This window comes from Tyto alba, unplaced genomic scaffold (assembly GCF_018691265.1).
Source record: "Tyto alba isolate M040663 unplaced genomic scaffold, T.alba_DEE_v4.0 Super-Scaffold_2, whole genome shotgun sequence".
In the NCBI taxonomy this organism is placed as follows: domain Eukaryota; kingdom Metazoa; phylum Chordata; class Aves; order Strigiformes; family Tytonidae; genus Tyto; species Tyto alba.
This window is the reverse complement of record NW_024881282.1, coordinates 83,196,834-83,215,634: the sequence shown is the minus strand read 5'-3', so window position 1 is coordinate 83,215,634 and position 18,801 is coordinate 83,196,834. Positions and strand designations below refer to the sequence as shown.

The 18,801-nt window shown below is 50.6% G+C and overlaps 1 protein-coding gene across 2 annotated transcripts in view; it reads right to left on the bottom strand.

Annotated features, from left to right (window-relative positions):
- Positions 1–16,577: 16,577 nt before the first annotated feature.
- The window catches only part of BEND7 (BEN domain containing 7), a 48,112-nt gene continuing 45,888 nt past the window's right edge, over positions 16,578–18,801 (bottom strand). For both annotated transcript variants that reach the window (XM_042792444.1, XM_042792447.1), the window contains one exon: positions 16,578–18,542. In XM_042792444.1, the coding sequence (XP_042648378.1) occupies positions 18,481–18,542 (62 nt within the window). In that variant the 3' untranslated portion in view covers positions 16,578–18,480. The remainder of the gene's footprint in view (positions 18,543–18,801) is intronic.

Below are 18,801 nucleotides of genomic sequence, written 5' to 3'. Positions count from 1 at the left end.
GTGATTTTTTGCTCATTGCAGAATTCACAATGAAGTGGCTGGTAAAAGGGGGCCAGCTGGTTCAGCCCCACTTGTGCTGAATACTAGGTTTAATGCGCTGAAACTACTTCCACTGGCACGTAGGGCTGGTCATATGCTTTTGATACGAAAACTTTAACTTTGGTGTGTTATTTAATTTCTTGTGTTATAAAACACATCTCAGCATAGCTTTTCCCCCACCGCTCTGTTTTGACAAAGCAAGGTAAGTTTGTGCTATCACTGGCTTTCTTTGCCTCGTTTTTATCTTCTTCCTGCATCTCATTAGTATACAAGCAGTATTAAATTATAATGATGCCAGTAGTGGCCTCTGCTGTGTGTCGGTGTTTGCTCCTTTTTGCTTCGAGGAGCAGATGTTCCCAGTCTTTGTTTTCTGTCACCAAATGGGGACTTTGCCCATTTAACCTTTGATAAGGTGCTTTAATAGTCTCTGACGTGAGATTTTATCAAAAGCCTTGGCAAAATCCACATAAATGATACCCACCTACCAGCTTTTATTAAATGTTTCTATCGTGTTTTACAGCAGTTTAAGGAAGTGCAGTTTCCTCTGTGTTTTTGCAGGCTCTATTTATCCAGTGCTCCCTTCACCTCGCTGCCTTGTCCCCAGCCCTGGTGGGCTCAGGCTGGGCTGATCCCCCCTGCCCCTGCACCCAGCTGAGCATCCACCGTGGAGGGAGCACCCATGGCCAGGGGTCCTGACCGGGGCTCTGCGGTCCTGGGTGCTGCTCCAGCACTGGCCCCTAACCAACCTGCACTGCATACTGGTCAAGTGGGGTGATGCTGCCTACGAATGGTCAATGGGGTCTGACTAGACTCGCCTGAACCCCACTTTCCAACGATTCCTGATGCGAGATAGGGAGGGTGGTGTGTACATGAATGCTGCTGGGGTCTCGCTGCTTGTTCTCTTGCTGTGTGCCCGGCCAGGGGCAGCTGGCTGCTTTTGCACCAGCAATTAAATGCCACTGAGCTTTAAAGCTGCTCTGACCCTGCCTGTAAAGAGGCACCCTCGCAACGCATGTCTTTTCCTCATCTCTTTTGCAGTGTTTCATACCTTGATTCTGCACTAAGCCACCCTGAAAGGCCCAAGGGGAAATCCACCTCCTAGTTTCTTTTTTGCCTTGGCATCTACATGGCTTGTGGGAAGAGCCATCAGCCCTGGGCTGGGGTGGTGAGGGCTCTCCCTGGGGCTGGCAGATTGAATTGCGACTCGAGTGGAAGCATGCCTGGCTCTGGCAAGCCATGTGGGCAATTGGGAAAGGTGGCACTTTGCAGCTGAGACATGCCTGTGTGCTGTTCCACTGCTTCTTACAAGAGCCACTTGCAGTGTTAGGGGTGGCTTCTGCTGAATCCCCCCCCTTGGCCTTACCCACATGTCTCCAAAATTGCATTAGATTTGGTATTCCCACACCTGCCTTTGCTGTCTTGACCTATGTGACTTCCTTGCTGTGTCACACTTGAGGAGCACTTCATGGACCCTTTTACTTCTGCCAGGCTGGGGCAGCAGATACTACAGGGCTGGTCTTTGTTACTGGCCATTTGGCCACCACATGGCAAATAAAGCAATGGCACAGGGCTGGGCAGTGCAGCAGCCTCTGCCACACTCCCTGCAGCACCACTGCCCAATTTATACGAGTCACCTCCTTCCCCTTCCAGCCCTGAAAGTTCACCCGTGCAGATGACGCCCACTTCGGTGGTCAAGCCTCGTGCCTTGCACTGCCTGCTAGCACGCTCCTTGTGTCCTTCATGCTTTGTAGGGCTTCATTTCCCCGAGCCACATCCCACCACACCGAGCCTGGGCATCCCCAGAAATTTGCCGTTTCCCCGTGCCAAAAAAGCTTTGGCAGGGACATGCTCTGGGAAGAGCCACTCCTGCAGCATGGATGGCACCTCCGCAACCCCGTTATCACCATCACGGGGCTGCTTAATCCTCATGCACAGCCCTGTGCTTTTCTACACCTAGATCCTTTCCAAGGCTTGAGCCTATAAATAATCCAGGAGCCTCGCCTCCTGCCCAGCTTCTCACGCCGCTGCCCCGCTTTGTTTCAGCAAGGGCTGTGTGATCCTGCCAGCCAGACCTGCAGCCACCCGATACAGGCTCCCTTGGGACGAGCCTCAAACACTGACTTCCTGAATTACCGTCTGGAGCGATGGGTGCAGCTGAGCTGAGCCAGCGATCCTATTCCAGCTGCTGGCACTCGCCGAAACATCTGCCTCGCCTCTGTCGTCGTGTTTGTTGATGGAGCTGTGAGCAGCCCCTGGCACGTCGTTTGGGAATATAAATTGAGTTCCTCTGAGCTGGAACCACCTGCTTCAGATAATTTCTTTGGCAGGGAGTCTTCTTACTTTTCATCCAGGATTTTTCTGCCTCCCACCTCTGCCAGCCCTACCCAGTAGCTGTGAGGGGTTGGTACTGATGGGTGGAAGTTTAGGTAGACCCATGGGGGAAATGCTGTCCTGCTGCTGGAGCACAGCAGAAGGCAAATGTGCTGTTTAAACCATAGAATCATAGAATCAGACTGGTTTGGGTTGGATGGGACCTTTAAAGTTCATCTAATCCAACCCCCTGACATGGTCAGGGACATCCTTCACTAGATCAGGTTGCTCAAAGTCCCGTTCAGCCTTGAACACTTCCTTGAACACTTTCAATGATGGGGCATCCAGAGCTTCTTCAAGCAACCCATTCCTGTGTCCTACCACTCTCATCATAAAAAATTTCTTACTTACATCCAATCTAAATCTAACCTCTTTCAGCCTAAAAGACCTCTCAGACCTTCCAGCAGGACTTATATAGAGGTGCTGGGGCTTCTTCTGGGCAAGTTTGCCCAAGTCTCATCAAGATGGAGGTGGGACTCTGCCACCAGTGGTCTGAATGGCCTCATCTTGGACACTGTCCTGTTTTGGGTGTTTTGTTTTTTGGGGTGCCAGGCACTTGTTGAAGCTCAGCTGAGGCTAGCGGGATGCGTAAGCAAAGCAGCAAGCAGCTCTAGGGGCGAACAAGCAGGTGTTGCAAGGAGCAAAATGACCTCAGCAACCCGGCCTGCTTTGTCTGCTGGAAACCAGGGGGGTGGTGGTGGTGGGTGCTGCTGCCCCCAACTTCCCTGTCCCCTCAGTAGGGTGACACACAGCCCTCCAAGTCCGTCCTTGCCTCTGCTCCTTCTTCTGCCCCAACAGTATCCGTTAGATGGGTATCTAACGAGGATTCATTAAACACGCTTGAATTGTTAGCTGCCAAAACAGAGCTGAATCCCACCCTGGGACAGTGCCAACGAGGCACCCAAACCTTGGGCAAAAGGGGAAAAACTGTTTATGTGCCCAATTCCCCCGCTGGAAATAGGTGTAACGCCAGCAAAGCGCTCTCAGGGCTGCAGGCGAGCTGCCCCAGAAGAGGCCACGTGTGCTCAGTGCAACTGCTTGTCTCCGCAGGGATCACCACCGTGCGATGGTGTATTTTTCCCTTTGGAAAAGCAAATAAGCCAAACCCCTAAGCAGGGGTTCGGTGGTTTGCTCTCCTTGAGGGGCTGAACGTGAGCGTGTTGCCATAACAGTCTCATGGAAGAGGAGGAACCTAAACATCTGTCTTGCATCCAGTCCAGCTAGCTGGGGGGAAGCAAGGTTTGCTGAGCCTGCAGGTAGCGGTTCCCCCAAGAAACTCCTGGAAAGCCCCTGATTTACATTCAGAGGGAGAGACACAAAGGCTGTTTCACAGGGATGACTGGTGGAGCTGCCAGGAGGTGAGACCCCTCCAGTGGGGCTGGACCTCCCACTGTGCTGGGACACAGGGGTGGATGGAGGAGGGCATCGGGGCTCCCCACAGCCTCTGCACCCCAAAATGCAGCCCTGTGCTCAGAAAGGCATGCCCAGCAGCAGTGGGAAATGCTGTAACGTAGTGGTCTGCATCCTCCTAAAGGGCTTTTTTCCAGCATTTGAAAGAAAAAACCCACCAAAACACACAGGGAGAGCGATGATCACGCTGTTAAATCTTCCCATTTCTCCATTTCTTTCCAATTCCTGGCATCCCACTGCCCCCCGCCCTGCTGCAGCCAATTCCAAGTGTATTTTCTCAGGATTTGTGCCCAGGATTGGCATTAAGTAAACTCTCCACGGCAGCATTCGCCTTTGCAGAACCTCACACTCAGGCAGCAGGATAAGACCATGGAAAGGGGAAAATGCTTGGGGCATCTTGGGGAGTCCCTGGGAAGAGATATCTCTCCAGGTGAAGTATTTTACTGTACAGATGGGAAAGCAAAGCTGGCAGACGGACAGCACTTGGGGGAAAGCAGCAAATCGAAAACCAGCAAACAGCCCCAGCGCCGGCTGCTTTGATTTCCAGAAATGCAATTAACACCCACCCTGATGCAACTCCGTGCTGGAGAGTGAACCAGCGGGAAAGTCGCTCTTCCCAAATGCAAAGCGTTGCCCCAAGCTCCATCCGCTGCTTGCTTGAGTGATGCCTGTGGAGTCCAAGGAGTCTCTCCAGAGCCAAGTCTGAACGTTGTTTTTAACTCAGTTATTTGATTTAATCCAAGCTGTAGAGCCAAACCTTGCTATGACTAATACTCTTAGCGCTACCCATATGTCTACGGTGTAACTGATGGGTCAGGGAATAGATGTGGGCTTCAAAAAAAAGGGGTTTAGCCATTGGGTTTAATCTGGGTGGCTCTGCAAAAGCTGCTGTGAAACTTGGAGGGCGAGGAGTGGATGAGGAATGGGCAAACTGCACCAGAGAAACACAGGGGGCAGCTGGCAGGCCTGCTTGTGCCACTTAAGCTGCCACCAAACATCAGCCCCACATGCATCTCCTGACACTCAGCAGATAGTGCCAGGGACAGAGCAGTGAAACCCACCCTGTCTTGTTGTTTGGACAAAGACTATAGGCGCTGGAAGGGCTCTTGCTCATAGAATCATAGAATGGTTTGGGTTGGAAGGGACCTTTAAAGGTCATCTAGTCCAACCTCATGCAGTGAGCAGGGACATCTCCAACTAGATCAGGTTGCTCACAGCCCCGTCCAACCTGGCCTTGAATGTTTCCAGGGATGGGGTGTCTACCGCCTCTGGACAACCTGTTCCAGTGTTTCACCACCCTCATCATAAAGAATTTTTTCCTTTTATCTAGTCTAACATGCCCAAGGTGATCTTGGTGGTGCTGCCTTGCATTACACCCCCATCATCCCACCTGGGGGGACTATTGGCATGACTGGGATGGGCAGGGTTTGCTCCAAGGGACTCCCCACTACCAGGAGAACCCTGCAAAGCTCACAACGTGGAGTCCAAATATCCCTGTTGAGTGATTTGACCACTGTTAGAAACAAAGATAATATTTTAGAGGTGATCTCCTTGAACAGGCAATGATATTCCAGAGAGGCAGAGTTCAGGGTAGAAAATTGCTTTTAAGTTCATCCATTTAAGATATCAGCATTGGTTTTGTTTCTAAAACTTCCTGAATGTGAGCAAGAATCACCTCACCCACCCACACTCACTAAATATTTAGTCATTTTTAACAAGTTAAACAAAGCCCTTTGATTGGATTTATGCTAATGGCTCCTCCGTAGGCATTTCTGATTCATTTACATTTCATTTTAAAATTGCCTGTGTACATTGCTGATTCTCACCAACACCATTAGCAGATAAAAGGAACAAGTAACGGGTCACAGACGCCACAAGATGGCAATAGTTGAAGAGCAATTTGTTTCTGGAGGAAGAGATCTGGGGTTTGCCAGCAAACCACCTCTCCAAGGGCACTGTGCTGCCTGTGCATTAAGCTTCTCACTTGCAGGGTGGTTTGCGTCAGACAAGAGCAAAGCAGTTTGTGCGTGGGGTGGGTGGGTTCATCTTCCCCCCCTTGGAGACAGGGATGGAGGAGGATGGAGACGATGTGAGAGCTGTTCAAGGACGGCCCAGCAGTGTCCTGCCTCCCAGTTTCACCCAGCAAAACTTTGCAGCTTGAAACACAGGAGGTTTGCACACCCAGAGATGGAGCCTCTGAGTCCTGGCCATGGGTGCAAAGGTTGGGTTTTCCTGGGTCTGAGCCTCTGGGGCAGGTGGCAGCCAGGCATACTGCTGTGCCTACATCTTGCATATACCTACCAAAACCAGATTTGCCGGGTCAGGAGAAGAGGTCTCAGCCCCACAGCACCCCTAGGCTCAACACAGAGGGGGTTGCAGTGGATAGGAGTGTCTCTGACGCTGTGACAGGGCTAAGACCCTGGGCAAGACAAGCTGCTACCTGATTACTCTTCAAACAATATTAAAACTTATATGACCTACAAACTGCAGTGTCAGGGTTCAGGGCTTCTGAAAGGCCTTTGATACGGTCACCTGCCAACACTTGTGCTTCTAAATTGGAGAGATAAGGGTTTGATGGATGGGGTGTTAGATGAATAAGGAATTGGCTGGATGGCCACGTCCAGAGAGTTGCAGTCAGCATTTCAGTGTCCAAGTGGAAACCAGTAAGGAGTGATGTCCCTCAAGGCTTTGTGCTAGGACCAGAACTACTTAATATTTTCATCAATGACATAGTGTTGAGGTTTAACCTGGCAGGCAGCTAAACATCATACAGCTTTTTGCACACTCCCCTCCCAGTGGGATGGAGGAGAGAATCAGGAAAAGAAGTAAAATTTGTGGGTTGAGATAAAGACAGCTTAATAGGACAGAAAAGGAATGGGAAAAAATTGTATATATATATATATATATATGTATATATATATATGAAACAAGTGATGCACAATGCAATTGCTTACTATCTGCCAACTGATGCCCAGCCAGTCCCTGAGCAGTGGCCTCTGGCCAGCTTTCCCCCTAGTTTATATACTGATCATGACATCATTTGGTATGGAATATCCCTCCGGCCAGTTTGGGTCAGCTGCCCTGGCTGTGTCCCCCCCTCCCCAGCTTCTTGCACATCCCCAGCCTCCACTGGCAGGGCAGTATGAGAAGCTGAAGAGTCCTTGACTTAGTGTAAAAGCTCTGCTTAGCAACAACTAAACCATCAGTGTGTTATCAACATGATTCTCACCCTAAATCCAAATCACAGTGCTATACCAGCTACTAGGAAGAAAATTAACCTTATTCCAGTCCAAACAAGGACAATACTCACCCTTTATTCTATATCATTTACGTCATGCCCAGGTCCCATACTTTCCAATACATCCCAATTAATCACCACCACCTTTCCTGTCTTTTGATATATACACACAGATATCATTCCCTTAGTCTGTGGGCCATGCCTCTAAAATGTCCATTGAGTTCATTTAGTCCATGACTTTGGACTCCATCTGTCAGTAGTTCTTCAGGACAGGAGAGGTGGTGTGTGGTGCTGGACTGTTGCATGCTGAAGCCAGTTCTGGTTCCATCACTGCTGTGCTTGTCCAGTTGTATCATCACTGCACGTTGCCCCGTTTCATCAAAATTAATTCTTTATTAATCTGGGTATTTTGTACTGTAATACCATTGATATGGCATATAGCAACCATAGTAGTGATGACATACAGTATTATATAGCAATTAACATCATGCAATTCAAATCATTGGTTCTTCTCACCCAGCATCAAATCCCCTCGAGGCACACATCGGACTTCCCCATCCTTCTGCATTATGCACCAAATGCCCCCAGGTCCTTGAACAAAAGCAGCCCCACAGATGGGTTTGCCTTTGCCTGAGGCAGGAATAACCCAGACTGTTTTCTCCAGCATATTTTTTACGTGCACTAGAGGGACTTTACGTTCTTCTACAGTGCGTAGAAGTTTTGACTGGTCAGGAACACCTCTCCTATGAAGAAAGGATGAGAGAGTTGGGGTTATACAGCTTGGAGAAGAGAAAGCTTCAGGAACAATTTGTGGAGGCCTTTTAATATATAATGAGATCTTACAAGAAAAACAGACAGAGACGTTTTACTGGGGCCTGTAATGACAGGACAAAGGACAACAGATTTAAACTGAAAGAGGATAGGTTTAGAATGGACTTAAGGAAGAAATGGTGAGACACTGGAGCAGATTGCCCAGAGAAGCTGTGGATGCCCCATCATTGGAAGGGTTCGAGGTCAGGTTGGACGGGGCTTTGAGTGACCTGGTCTGGTGGGAGGTGTCCCTGCCCACGGCTGGGAGGTTGGACTAGATTGTCTTTAAAAGGTCCCTTCCAACCCAAACCATTCTTTGATTCCATGCCCTGGCCCTGGTTGTGCTAGTGAGGTTGATGACATTTCTGCTTGCGAAACACGTGCCCACCATGTCAAATATTGTGAATAGTAATGCAGAGCCCAGAGTTGGGCATGCAGGAGAGAGGTATGTGCTCCTTAAGTGGATGGGTGTATTGGGTCTGAGTGGCAAGGTTTTGGTAGCAGGGGGGCTACAGGGGTGGCTTCTCTGAGAAGCTTCCAGAAGCTTTCCCTGTGTCTGACAGAGCCAAAGCCAGCCGGCTCCAAGACGGACCCACCGCTGGCCAAGGCCGAGCCCATCATTGGTGGTGGCAGCACCTCTGGGATGACATATTTAAGAAGGCGAAAAAGTTACTGTGCAGCAGCAACTGCAGCCAAAGAGAGGAGTGAGAATATGTGCAAAAAACAGCCCTGCAGTTATCAAGGTCAGTGAAGGAGGAGGGGGAGGAGGTGCTCCAGGAGCTGGAGCAGAGATTCCCCTGCAGCCCGTGGTGAAGACCATGGTGAGGCAGGCTGTGCCCTGCACCCATGGGGGTCTGTGGTGGAGCAGATCTCCACCTGCAGCCCGTGGAGGACCCCACACTCGAGCAGGGGGATGCCCGAAGGAGGCTGTGACCCCGTGGGAAGCCCCCGCTGGGGCAGGCTCCTGGCAGGACCTGCGGCCCCGTGGAGAGAGGAGCCCACGCTGGAGCAGGTTTGCTGGCAGGACTGGTGACCCCACGGGGGGCCCACGCTGCAGCAGCCTGTTCCTGAGGGACTGGACCCTGCGGGAGGGACCCACAGTGGAGCAGTTTGTGAAGAGCTGCAGCCCATGGGAAGGACTCACACAGGAGAATTTCATGGAGGACTGTCTCCCACGGGAGGGACCCCACGCTGGAGCAGGGGAAGAGTGTGAGGAGTCCTCCCCCTGAGGAGGAAGGAGTGGCAGAGACAAGGCATGATGAACTGACCACAACCCCCATTCCCCTGCATCACTTGGGGGGAGGAGTTGGAGAAAATTGGGAATAAAGCTGAGCCTGAGAAGAAGGGAGGAGTGGGGGGAAGGTGCTTTAAGATTTAGTTTTTATTTCTCATTATCCTACCCTGATTTGATTCATAATAAATTAAGCTAATTTCCCCAAGTCAAGTCTGTTTTGCCTGTAACAGTAATTGCTGAGTGATTTTCCTGTCCTTGTCTTGACCCATGAGCCTTTAGTTATGTTTTCTCTCCCCTGTCTGACTGAGGAGGGGAATGACAGAGCGGCTTTGGTGGGCACCTGGTGTCCAGCCAGGATCAACCCACCACAACGGGACAGCAGATCTGCAGGTCTCCATCCTGCCCAAGAAGCTCCATCTCCCCCTGGGCTGGAGCAAACCCAGCACTGCTGAGCAGCAGAGCTGCAGGCTGAGACCTCAACAACATCCTCCTCAAAGTGAAATCCCTCCCCAGATCGAGCCCTTATGTTCCCTCAGTTGAGCTTGTTTCATTTTCTGCCTAGTACGAAAAGGAGTGTAATGATTTGACTCAGAGTAGGAAGAGTGTAAACCTTGGCTGTGAACACGGGCTTCCCACTTGAATAGCAACAAGTGGAGTTACCATAAGCTCTCCAAAAGCAATCCCCATCTATAAGAGATTTTATTCTGGGGAAAGCATCCACTTCTATTCATTAAAGTGAATACTGGCTTGCACAGAAAGCCTGGCAGCCTGTGATGAGGTCAGGCTGAGGCTTCCCTGGGTTGGCAGCACCTCCTGCTCCTGCCTGCAGCTCCTCTGGAGGACAGGGGTGTCATGGACTGGGCAAGCAGAAGGTGTCCATCACCCTTGCTGCAGGTCCATCACACCTGCAGCTACAGCTTCAGCCAGGGCTCTTCCCTGCCATCCCAAAGGGGGGTCCCTTCTGCTGTGAGGAGGGATGGGGAAAGGGAGAACATTGCTGCAGAGCAGGAGTTGAAAATTTTCGTGGTTTGAACCCAGAAGGCAACTGAGCACCAGACAGCTGTTCACTCATCCCTTCCCTCCCAGCACTGTGAAGGAGAAAATGAAGCAAAAAGGCTCAGGAACGAGATAAGGAAGGGGTGGCTCACCCATTACAGTCAGGGGCAAAAGACAGACTCATTAGGGGAAGAAAAAAGAACATCACTTTAATTCAAATGCTAACAAAGTCAACATTTAACAGACAAGGTGGAGACAGTGAGAAGAACCAGCACATTTAAAAACACCTCCCCTCAACCCTCCCTTCTCCCCAGGCTCAGCTCTGCTCCCCATCTCTCCACCTCTTCCCCCAGCAGCACAGGGGCAGGGGATGGGGGTTACAGTCAGCTTACCGCTCCTTCCTTCTCAGGATGGGGGGGTGAGAACCACACATTCCACCCCTGCTCCACGTGGCTCCTCTCTCTCTGCAGACAGTCCTCCAGGAACCTTCTCTGGAGTGAGTCCTCCCCACGGGTCACAGCCATTCCCATGTTGCTCCAGTGTGGGTCACCCTGACGTGTTGCAGTCCTCCCAGTGCTGAACTATGACAGTGGGGGCCGCTTCTCCCCGCAGAGTCCCGGCCTCCTTTAAGCGCATCCACCTGATCTGGTGTGGGCTCCTCCACAAGCCACAGATCGGCCTCTGCTCCACCGTGGCCCTCCATGGGTGGCAGGGGGGTGTCCCTGCCATCTCACCACAGGATACAGGGGGGGGTCTCTGCTCTGGAACACCTCCCCCCTCTTCCTCCTCCTTCCTTCCACTGACCTCAGTGTTCTCATAGGTGTCCTTCTCACAACTCCTCCTCACAACTCTAACTCCCTCTGCCAGGTTCCCCTTCTTAAATACATTCTCACAGAGGTGCAGCCACCGTCGCTGATTGGACCAGCCTTGGCCAGAGGCAGGTCCGACTTGGAGCCAGTGGAGCTTTGAGAAGCTTCTCACAGGGGCCACTGCTGTAGCCCCTTCCCCTGCTACCAAAAACTCCACCACAGAAACAAAAATGAAGGGAGAGGTGAGACAGCCTGGAGAAGGAGGAGGTCCTCACCGCCCGGCCCTGGCCACGAGGCTGGATGGAGACTCCAGGGACACCACCCCACTGGGCTGGGTGCTGGGAGCCTGCACGTGGGTGACCTGTGGCTGAGGCAGGAGCGTCTGCTGCTCTAAGGCTTCCCCCAGGGAACATTAAATGAAAGATGGGGGATGATACATCACGCTCAGTGAAGGGCAGCGAAGGAACCACGCTGGTGCTCATTGCTGTAATAAATGCTAAATGCAAAATCTGTGTTAATGCACTGGGGTTTGGCTCGCTGTATGCTCTCCAGGTGATGGAGCTGGGAAGGTGATGCCCTGGCGAGCAGAGGAGCCAGGAAATGGACGAGGGCTTGCAGTAGCACCCAAAACTCCATCTCTGTGGGATGAAGCACATCCACTGACACGTCCTGCCCTGACTCCCTGGGTGCCGGCAGCACCTGGGTATTCAGGGCGGCTGTGGGCTGCTCACCAGCCTCTTCATGTGTTTTAGCCCCGGGGGAAGGAGCGAAGGGCAGCAGCATCCCCAAGCAGGTTGGCTCTCCATGGCGTTGGATCATGTGTGGTAACCTGGACCAGAGGGACAGAAAGGACAAATGCGTTGTGAGTCATCAGGTGTCACCATTGCCATCCTGTTGCCCAGCCAGACCATGGTCGTTCGGCAAATTTTGTGCAGGCAAAGGGTGTTTCTAACCCCCGAGGCAAACCCTCTTCCCTGCAGGGTGTCCAGCCCACTCTAGCTGCCCTTGACTCTCCCCACAGCACCAGCCCAGTAAGGGCAGGGTGAATGGAGAGGTAGGAAGCAGGTACCCCACTGGTGCTGCCAGCATCAGGCAAGGCAACGTGTGCTCCAGGGAGGTGGAGGTCTGAGGGCTTTGGGGACCGAGCCATCGCCAGGAAGAAAGTCAAGAAAACCAAAGGTGGGTGGTATCACCGTTCTCACCAGCCAAAAAGCAGGTTGGATGCTGTGGGTAGGACCTGCCGCTGATGTGCCGCAGCGGCAGGAGGGAGAGATGCGGCAGTGGGGAGCGTTGGGGTCTGAGCGCACGTGCAGGAGCTCAGGGAAAGGGAAAGCAGAAGGGAGCGGAGGTCCAGCTATGAGGAGAGCAGTTTACACGCATCCCCTGTGCTGCGATGGATGGAGACATGAGATACAGTCAGTGAATCCTGAAATCTCTCAGGATTAAATGATTACATTAATCTTTGCTTTCTCTAAGCCGTGGTAACAGCAATAGCCACGTGCTGGTTCCAGTCCAGATCCCTCCGTGCTAACTTCACGGCGTATCATCAGGGAGCTGGCACAGGCTCACGGTGTCCTGACATGGGAACGTCCCCCTTGTCCCCCCTCCAGCCCACGCTCACTTTCACCTGGTGCCACCGGGGCAGTGCTGGGCATGGGGCAAAAGCGGAGCAGGGATGTTGTGGGATGGGAGCGTTACTGCCAATAAGTTTTTTTGGAAGCCTCTTGGACTGGTTTCCTTTGCTGGAGTGCAGGACCACCCCTCAGTGTGTGTGCATGTGCTGTCCATGCGATGGTTTGCTGAATCATCCCTGGTCAGGGAAGGTCCTCAAGGCCACCTGAGTGTCAGTGGATGACAGTGGCAGTGGGTTGGCCTTTTCTATCCCCACTGACCTGTCCAGGCATCACCTGAAGATGAAAATTCTCCTGGGCGTGCTGGTGATAGGCATGACCAAAGGACATCCCTGGCCACGGTGGTGGTTGCGACCTCAAGCTGGCCCCATGGCCAGACTCCAGCAGGAGCCACAGGCCACCAAGGTCCTCCCACCTAGGATGGCTTTTACTGGGCAAGGGTAGATGAAGGTCTTCACCCTGTGCCAGGTGGTAGCTTCAGGGCCAGCTGCAGCGTTGCAAGCACTTCAATGCAAAGTTATGCTGGAATGAGCTGCAAGGGAGAGCAACCATCAGTGGCCCATTCATCTCCCCAGACCTTCAGGAAAGTTTACGGACCAGTCTGGCAACTTGTGGGCCTGGGGTCCAGCTAATGGTGTGCTATCTGCCACACCAGTTTGTAATCCTTGACAAAGGTCCCATAGGACAAGGGTGAGCCAAAGCAGCTCCTTCTTGGTCTTGGCTCAACATTTCCAGCCACGGGGCCTTGTTTGCTCCTTCCAGCCACTCTTGATGGCTGAACTTTCTCTCTGAGGGATGCTATTGCTATTTGGCAGTTACCTTCCTTGGTCTGCTGTGCTGAGGTCTTCCAGGGCTAGAGAGCCACGAGGTCAGCTCAAGGTGGGCCTGGACACCCTGCGGGGTCTCCTTCTGAAGGAAATTCTGGGGCAAACCAGCTCACCTGAAGGCAGCTGCTGGAAAAGTCAGATGAATGCTATGTAGGGCGAGCCAGGCGTCTGCATCCACCTGAGAGAATGAGAGGAGTGAAGGGGAGAACGTAGGTCACGAAACACGGCCTCTTCTCCTCTTACCACCATCCCTCTGGCCAACAATTACTTGCAATTACAAGCCAGAATTACACCCTTGTTCCTAATTAGCTGCCTTGCTTATCCTGATTCCTCTATACCTCTGAGGATCTGGGTGGAGGAAGGAGTCGGCACAGAAACACAAGGGGTGTGTCTCCCTGATTTCCAAATTCCCCAAGTATTAGCTATTTTCTGTCCCCGTTAGCAGTCGGGCATATCGACATATGCATGGAAGAGAGGGGGAAAAGCTGATGGAATTATTTATTTTTTTTCTAAAGCCCAGAATCAATGTTTACACACCAGAGCTAAATTATTTATACACATAATGTTATAGGTTTCACATCAGTGGCTTTTATTAGCATTCGGTGGATGAGAAAGCGTACCTGACCTACTTGTACAAACCCCTCTCGTGACTCCGTGATGATGGTGTGGTGGGAAGGGGTGAAGGTGCTCACCTCAGCCCAGCTATGGGGATGGTTGAGCAGTGGGAGAGCCAGTGGAGGGAGAAGAGGTGTCTTGGCACCTCCTACAAGGCATTTGGCTACTTAAGATTTGGGGGAGAACATGCACTAGGGGGTTATTTTTGAAAAGTCCTTCAAAATCCTTGCTACGTCTGTCTCTCTAGGAGGATGTGGCCCCATGGCTTTTTCCTAGGACTGTGTCCCCTCCCATCCCCAGCGAAGGAGAGATGCGCTTCCCAGCGAGGCATCGCGAGGGTAGGTTTTGGGGGGAGAAGGTTTCTCTCCGGGAGAGGTGGCTGGGTCAGGACCACCCATCCCCAAACCACTCTGACATGACGGTGTGTGTTTCCCCTGAAAGGCTCAGCCAGCCATTTCTAAACCAACATGTCACAGGCACTTGAGATGACTTTCTTCTTGTCTCGCAATTAATGCATTTTTTATAAAGCCCAGGCTCCAGTTTCCTTTCATGTTACCAGGAGGATATCCTTTTTCCTCCTAAGCTTCAGAAGGATTTTTTTTTCACCCAAAGTATTAATCTCTAGTGTACTGTACACAGGACAGAGGGATGCACAGGCCGAACGGCCTGGGGAGGATGCTGGAGCTCGGCTGGAGCCCATACGTGGGTGCTGGCAACGACACTTGCTCCATCCCAAAGACTTTTCAACGAGTGAAACTGCAACCTTGCAGCAGTACTTGCTGGTGGCTTTACAGCATGGATGAGGTTTAGTGCCTTGAGGATGCAGCATACAGCAACATTTCTGGATCCTATCTGTATTTAAAGATGGGTGTCCCACTTAATGTTACAAGTAACTGTATTAACCTGACCCCTGTTTAAAAAACCCAAGCCAAACAAAGCCACACTTTGTGGGATGACTTGCAACACAGAGGAGGTGAGTGAAAATACTTGCTGTTTAGCAAAGGATGGATTTTTTCCATCAGGCTGGAAGATCCCTAATTGTGTGAGTGATGAGTTGCATTTGGATCCGAAGCCGGTTTGTGGGCACGTGGAGGGCACTGGCAATCGCTGTTGACCTTGTCAGGCTGGAGGAGTGGGACCATGTAGGTCTCTTGAAGTTCAACAAGGCCAAGTGCAAGATCCTGCACATGGGTGGGGGCAACCCCGGTATCGATAGAGGCTGGGAGATGAAGGGATTGAAAGCGGCCCTGTGGAGAAGGACTTGGGGGTTCTGGCAGGTGAAAAGCTGGACACGACCCAGCAATGTGCACTCACAGCCCAGAAAGCCAACCGTTATCCTGGGCTGCAGCCAGAGCAGGGGGGGCAGCAGGGCCAGGGAGGGGATTCCCCCCCTCTGCTCCGCTCTGGGGAGACCCCCCTGCAGTGCTGGGGCCAGCTCGGGGGCCCCCAACAGCAGAAGGACACGGAGCTGCTCGAGTGGGGCCAGAGGAGGCCACGGAGATGCTGGGGGGGCTGGAGCAGCTCCCCTGGGAGGCCGGGCTGGGAGAGTTGGGGGGGTTCAGCCTGGAGAAGAGAAGGCTCCGGGGAGCCCTTCGAGCGGCCTCCCAGGGCTTGTAAGAATGATGGAGAGAGACTTTTTATCGGGGTCTGTAGGGACAGGACAACGGGCATCCACTTTAGACTGAAAGAAGGTAGGTTGAGATAGGTAGGTAGGATATAGGGAAGAAATTCTTCCTCGTAAGGGGGGTGAGACCCCGGCCCAGGGTGCCCAGAGCAGCTGTGGCTGCCCCCTCCCTGGAAGGGTTCAAGGCCAGGTTGGACGGGGCTGGGAGCCCCCTGGGCTGGGGGAAGGGGGCCCTGCCTGTGGCAAGGGGGGTTGGAACTAGATGAGCTTAAAAGGTCCCTTTCAACCCAAACCACCCTGTGATCTGTGATTTAGTTCCTCTTTCAGTACTCCCCAACAGAGAGGGACTGCGCTGACTCATGCCATGCCACACAGACGCCCGACGTGCACCGGGCTTCAGCGGATCCACGCAGCCACCGAGGCGTAAAGGCAACTCGCGTTAAGACTTTTTACCAGCAATTTATCCCTAGTGCACCTTATATAAAGCAGAAAAGGTGTGGCGAGCCACTCTTTCACTTCACTGGCTCCTTGTAATTGACGAAAGATTAGCAGGAACATGTTTTTGCAGGAAATATTTTCTAAGGCTAAACAACATTTGACGAGGGTGTGATGATAAATTACCAAGCATATATCTTTGCAGCTACTCCAAATTATGAGTATTGGTTTGTCCTTCCTATGTGTTGTTTCCATAGAAGCAGAGCTTAACCTTTTAAGTGCAGATTATAAAGGCACCTAATTCAATTAAAATTAGACTTCAAGCATATCAGCACTTAATACTCAAGAGTTATTATGCGATTGGATATAGACGTTGTTGTGATTGGCAGGCAGCATGGTTTCTGTTTGAGCCACCTGGAAAAAACAGTATCGTGGTGGTAACTTTTAGAGTTTTCCTACACATTTCCCTACGTAGTTCACTAATCGCTAGGCAATTCCTCTGAAATATGGGAATCCAGCACAGAACACAGGAACGCACATGCAATTAAAGTTATTTATTGTAGGTTTTCTTTTCTGAACTGACAAAGAGGGTTTCCCAGAGATCAATAACACGACACAATGTTATACACCATTTCACAACTAGTCCCTTGTCGCTTTATTAAGAACATAGTAATTTAAAAATATCTAAATATTTACATATTAATAAAACATATATACAGAAGATTGAGACATTTTTACCTAAATATGGAATGATTTTTTTTTCTTCTAATAAACCCTATAAAAAGATTTCTGAAGAAAGTCTGAACAGTAGTCACAGTAAGTAAACACAAATGCAATCTTCCAAATTTACAAAACGCTGATTCCATTGCTGAAGGGTTACAATACGGACACGACAGACCGGTGCCCCCTGCCCAATGCAGGCAACTCCAAGACATGAAGGAAGGAAAGACTCAAATTGTAAGGTTTGCAGTGCATATTCGATCTATTCCACAGTTTCAGAGAGAACAGGGTCATTCCTAAAAGTCCACAGGAGGTGGGTGGGGAAGGGCTGGGGGCCTGGTTTCTCAGGTGCTGAGAGAACAAACCGCTCCCCCTGGGTTCGGTGTTACTTGTGGGCATTCAGTGACATCTGAGAAACAACTTTAGGATTGTTTAAAAAAAGAGATTAAGTATTTTGAAAACCATTCCACTCTGTAATAGCACTTCTGTTGAGACACTCAAAAGGCCAAATAGTTTCCAAAAAAAAAAAGATGATGAACCTAAAACATACAGAGGGAAAGGAAACACAATGGTAAAGGCTCTAGCAAGCGCTCGTTCGAATTGCAGGAAACATGCTCTGACTACCTGGTGATCGATAGATGTTGCAGGTTAAGACCTTCTAGACTTTTTCCTGACATTTTTAAAGTGAATTTAGTGCTGATGAAAGGTGCCGAAGTGAAGGTTTGCATGGAGGACCGTGTACGATTTTACCTTAGCCCTGACCTGAAAGGAACGACCCTTTCAACGTCTGAGAGGGTAGTGCAATTTCTTGATTGATTCACTCATCTTAACTGCTGAGATATCAATAGAGTGCCAGTCAAAAGGTGACTTCTTTTTTTTTTTTTTTTTTTTAAATAGATGAATATTGTTGCCAAGGGCAGTGGTTGAAAAATCACAGTGTGCAGACCCTCTTCCTGGAAACCAGCAAACTAATACATTTTGAGATTGAGGCAGGGGGGGAAAAGTGAGGGGAGAATGACGACCTCCAGCAATCCGCACTACAAAGATGCTCGAGAGCCATCCCACCAGGACCACATAGGGGCAGTTGTTTGAGGAATAGCTGCTCCTTGTTATAATTAGGAAACCGGGCACTGCTGTGAGAAACCTTGCTTTATTTCCTGCTAAATCTAGCGAGGACTTTTTAATCACAGTTGTGTACGACTGGGTCATTGGTACCCCAGTAGCCAGGAAAGGGAAAGTGGGTCTGCAGAAGCAAAGAGCTTCGCCGAGTCAAATGCTCATCGAGCCCCTGGGGTTCATGATGGAGGGAGGTGCCACCCGGTCCCCGGGGACGGGAGGAGTCACCCGGTGGTGTGTATTCACCTCTGCACGGCTTAAGACAAAACACTGCTGGCAAGCATACAGTCACGTGGAAAAATACAGTCATGGAGGAAAAACAAAGGCAGGAGAATGTCTTCAGAGTGGATACCCTGCTAATTAAACGATGCATTGGATACGGAGGGAAATCATCTTTAATTACGATGAAGAACAGCGAAGCAATCTGGTGGTTTCGTTATTTGACGTTACATCGAGACTGTATGAAACAACACAAACTTGAAGCGAAAATGGTATGGATGTCCCTGTCTTGCAGTATGCTGAAGTTCTCACGCCGATCTTGCGGGAACATTATTCAAAGGAGAGGATGTTTCTATCTGCTAAGAACACTGATGCGGGATGTGAAATTCAAGCTGAAAAATCTGGGTTTGTGTCTATCAGATGATCTGTTGTGGTGTCGAAAAGGTTACCTGAAGGAAGAGAGAGTTTGAAGAAATCAGTTAAAAAATATAAAAATTTAAGAAATGGGTAATTTGAAAAAAAAAAAAAATACGGAAATTACATATATGAGTTCTAACTTTAAATTTCTGGTGGGGCTGAAGTGCTGGTGTGTGCGCAGGCGGCAGCTGCTGAATTCCATTTAGATTAGAGCTCAATTGGCTAAAGAAAAGCAAATTAAATAGATTTTTTTGAATACAGAATTCGCCAGCAAAGTTTTTCACACAACAT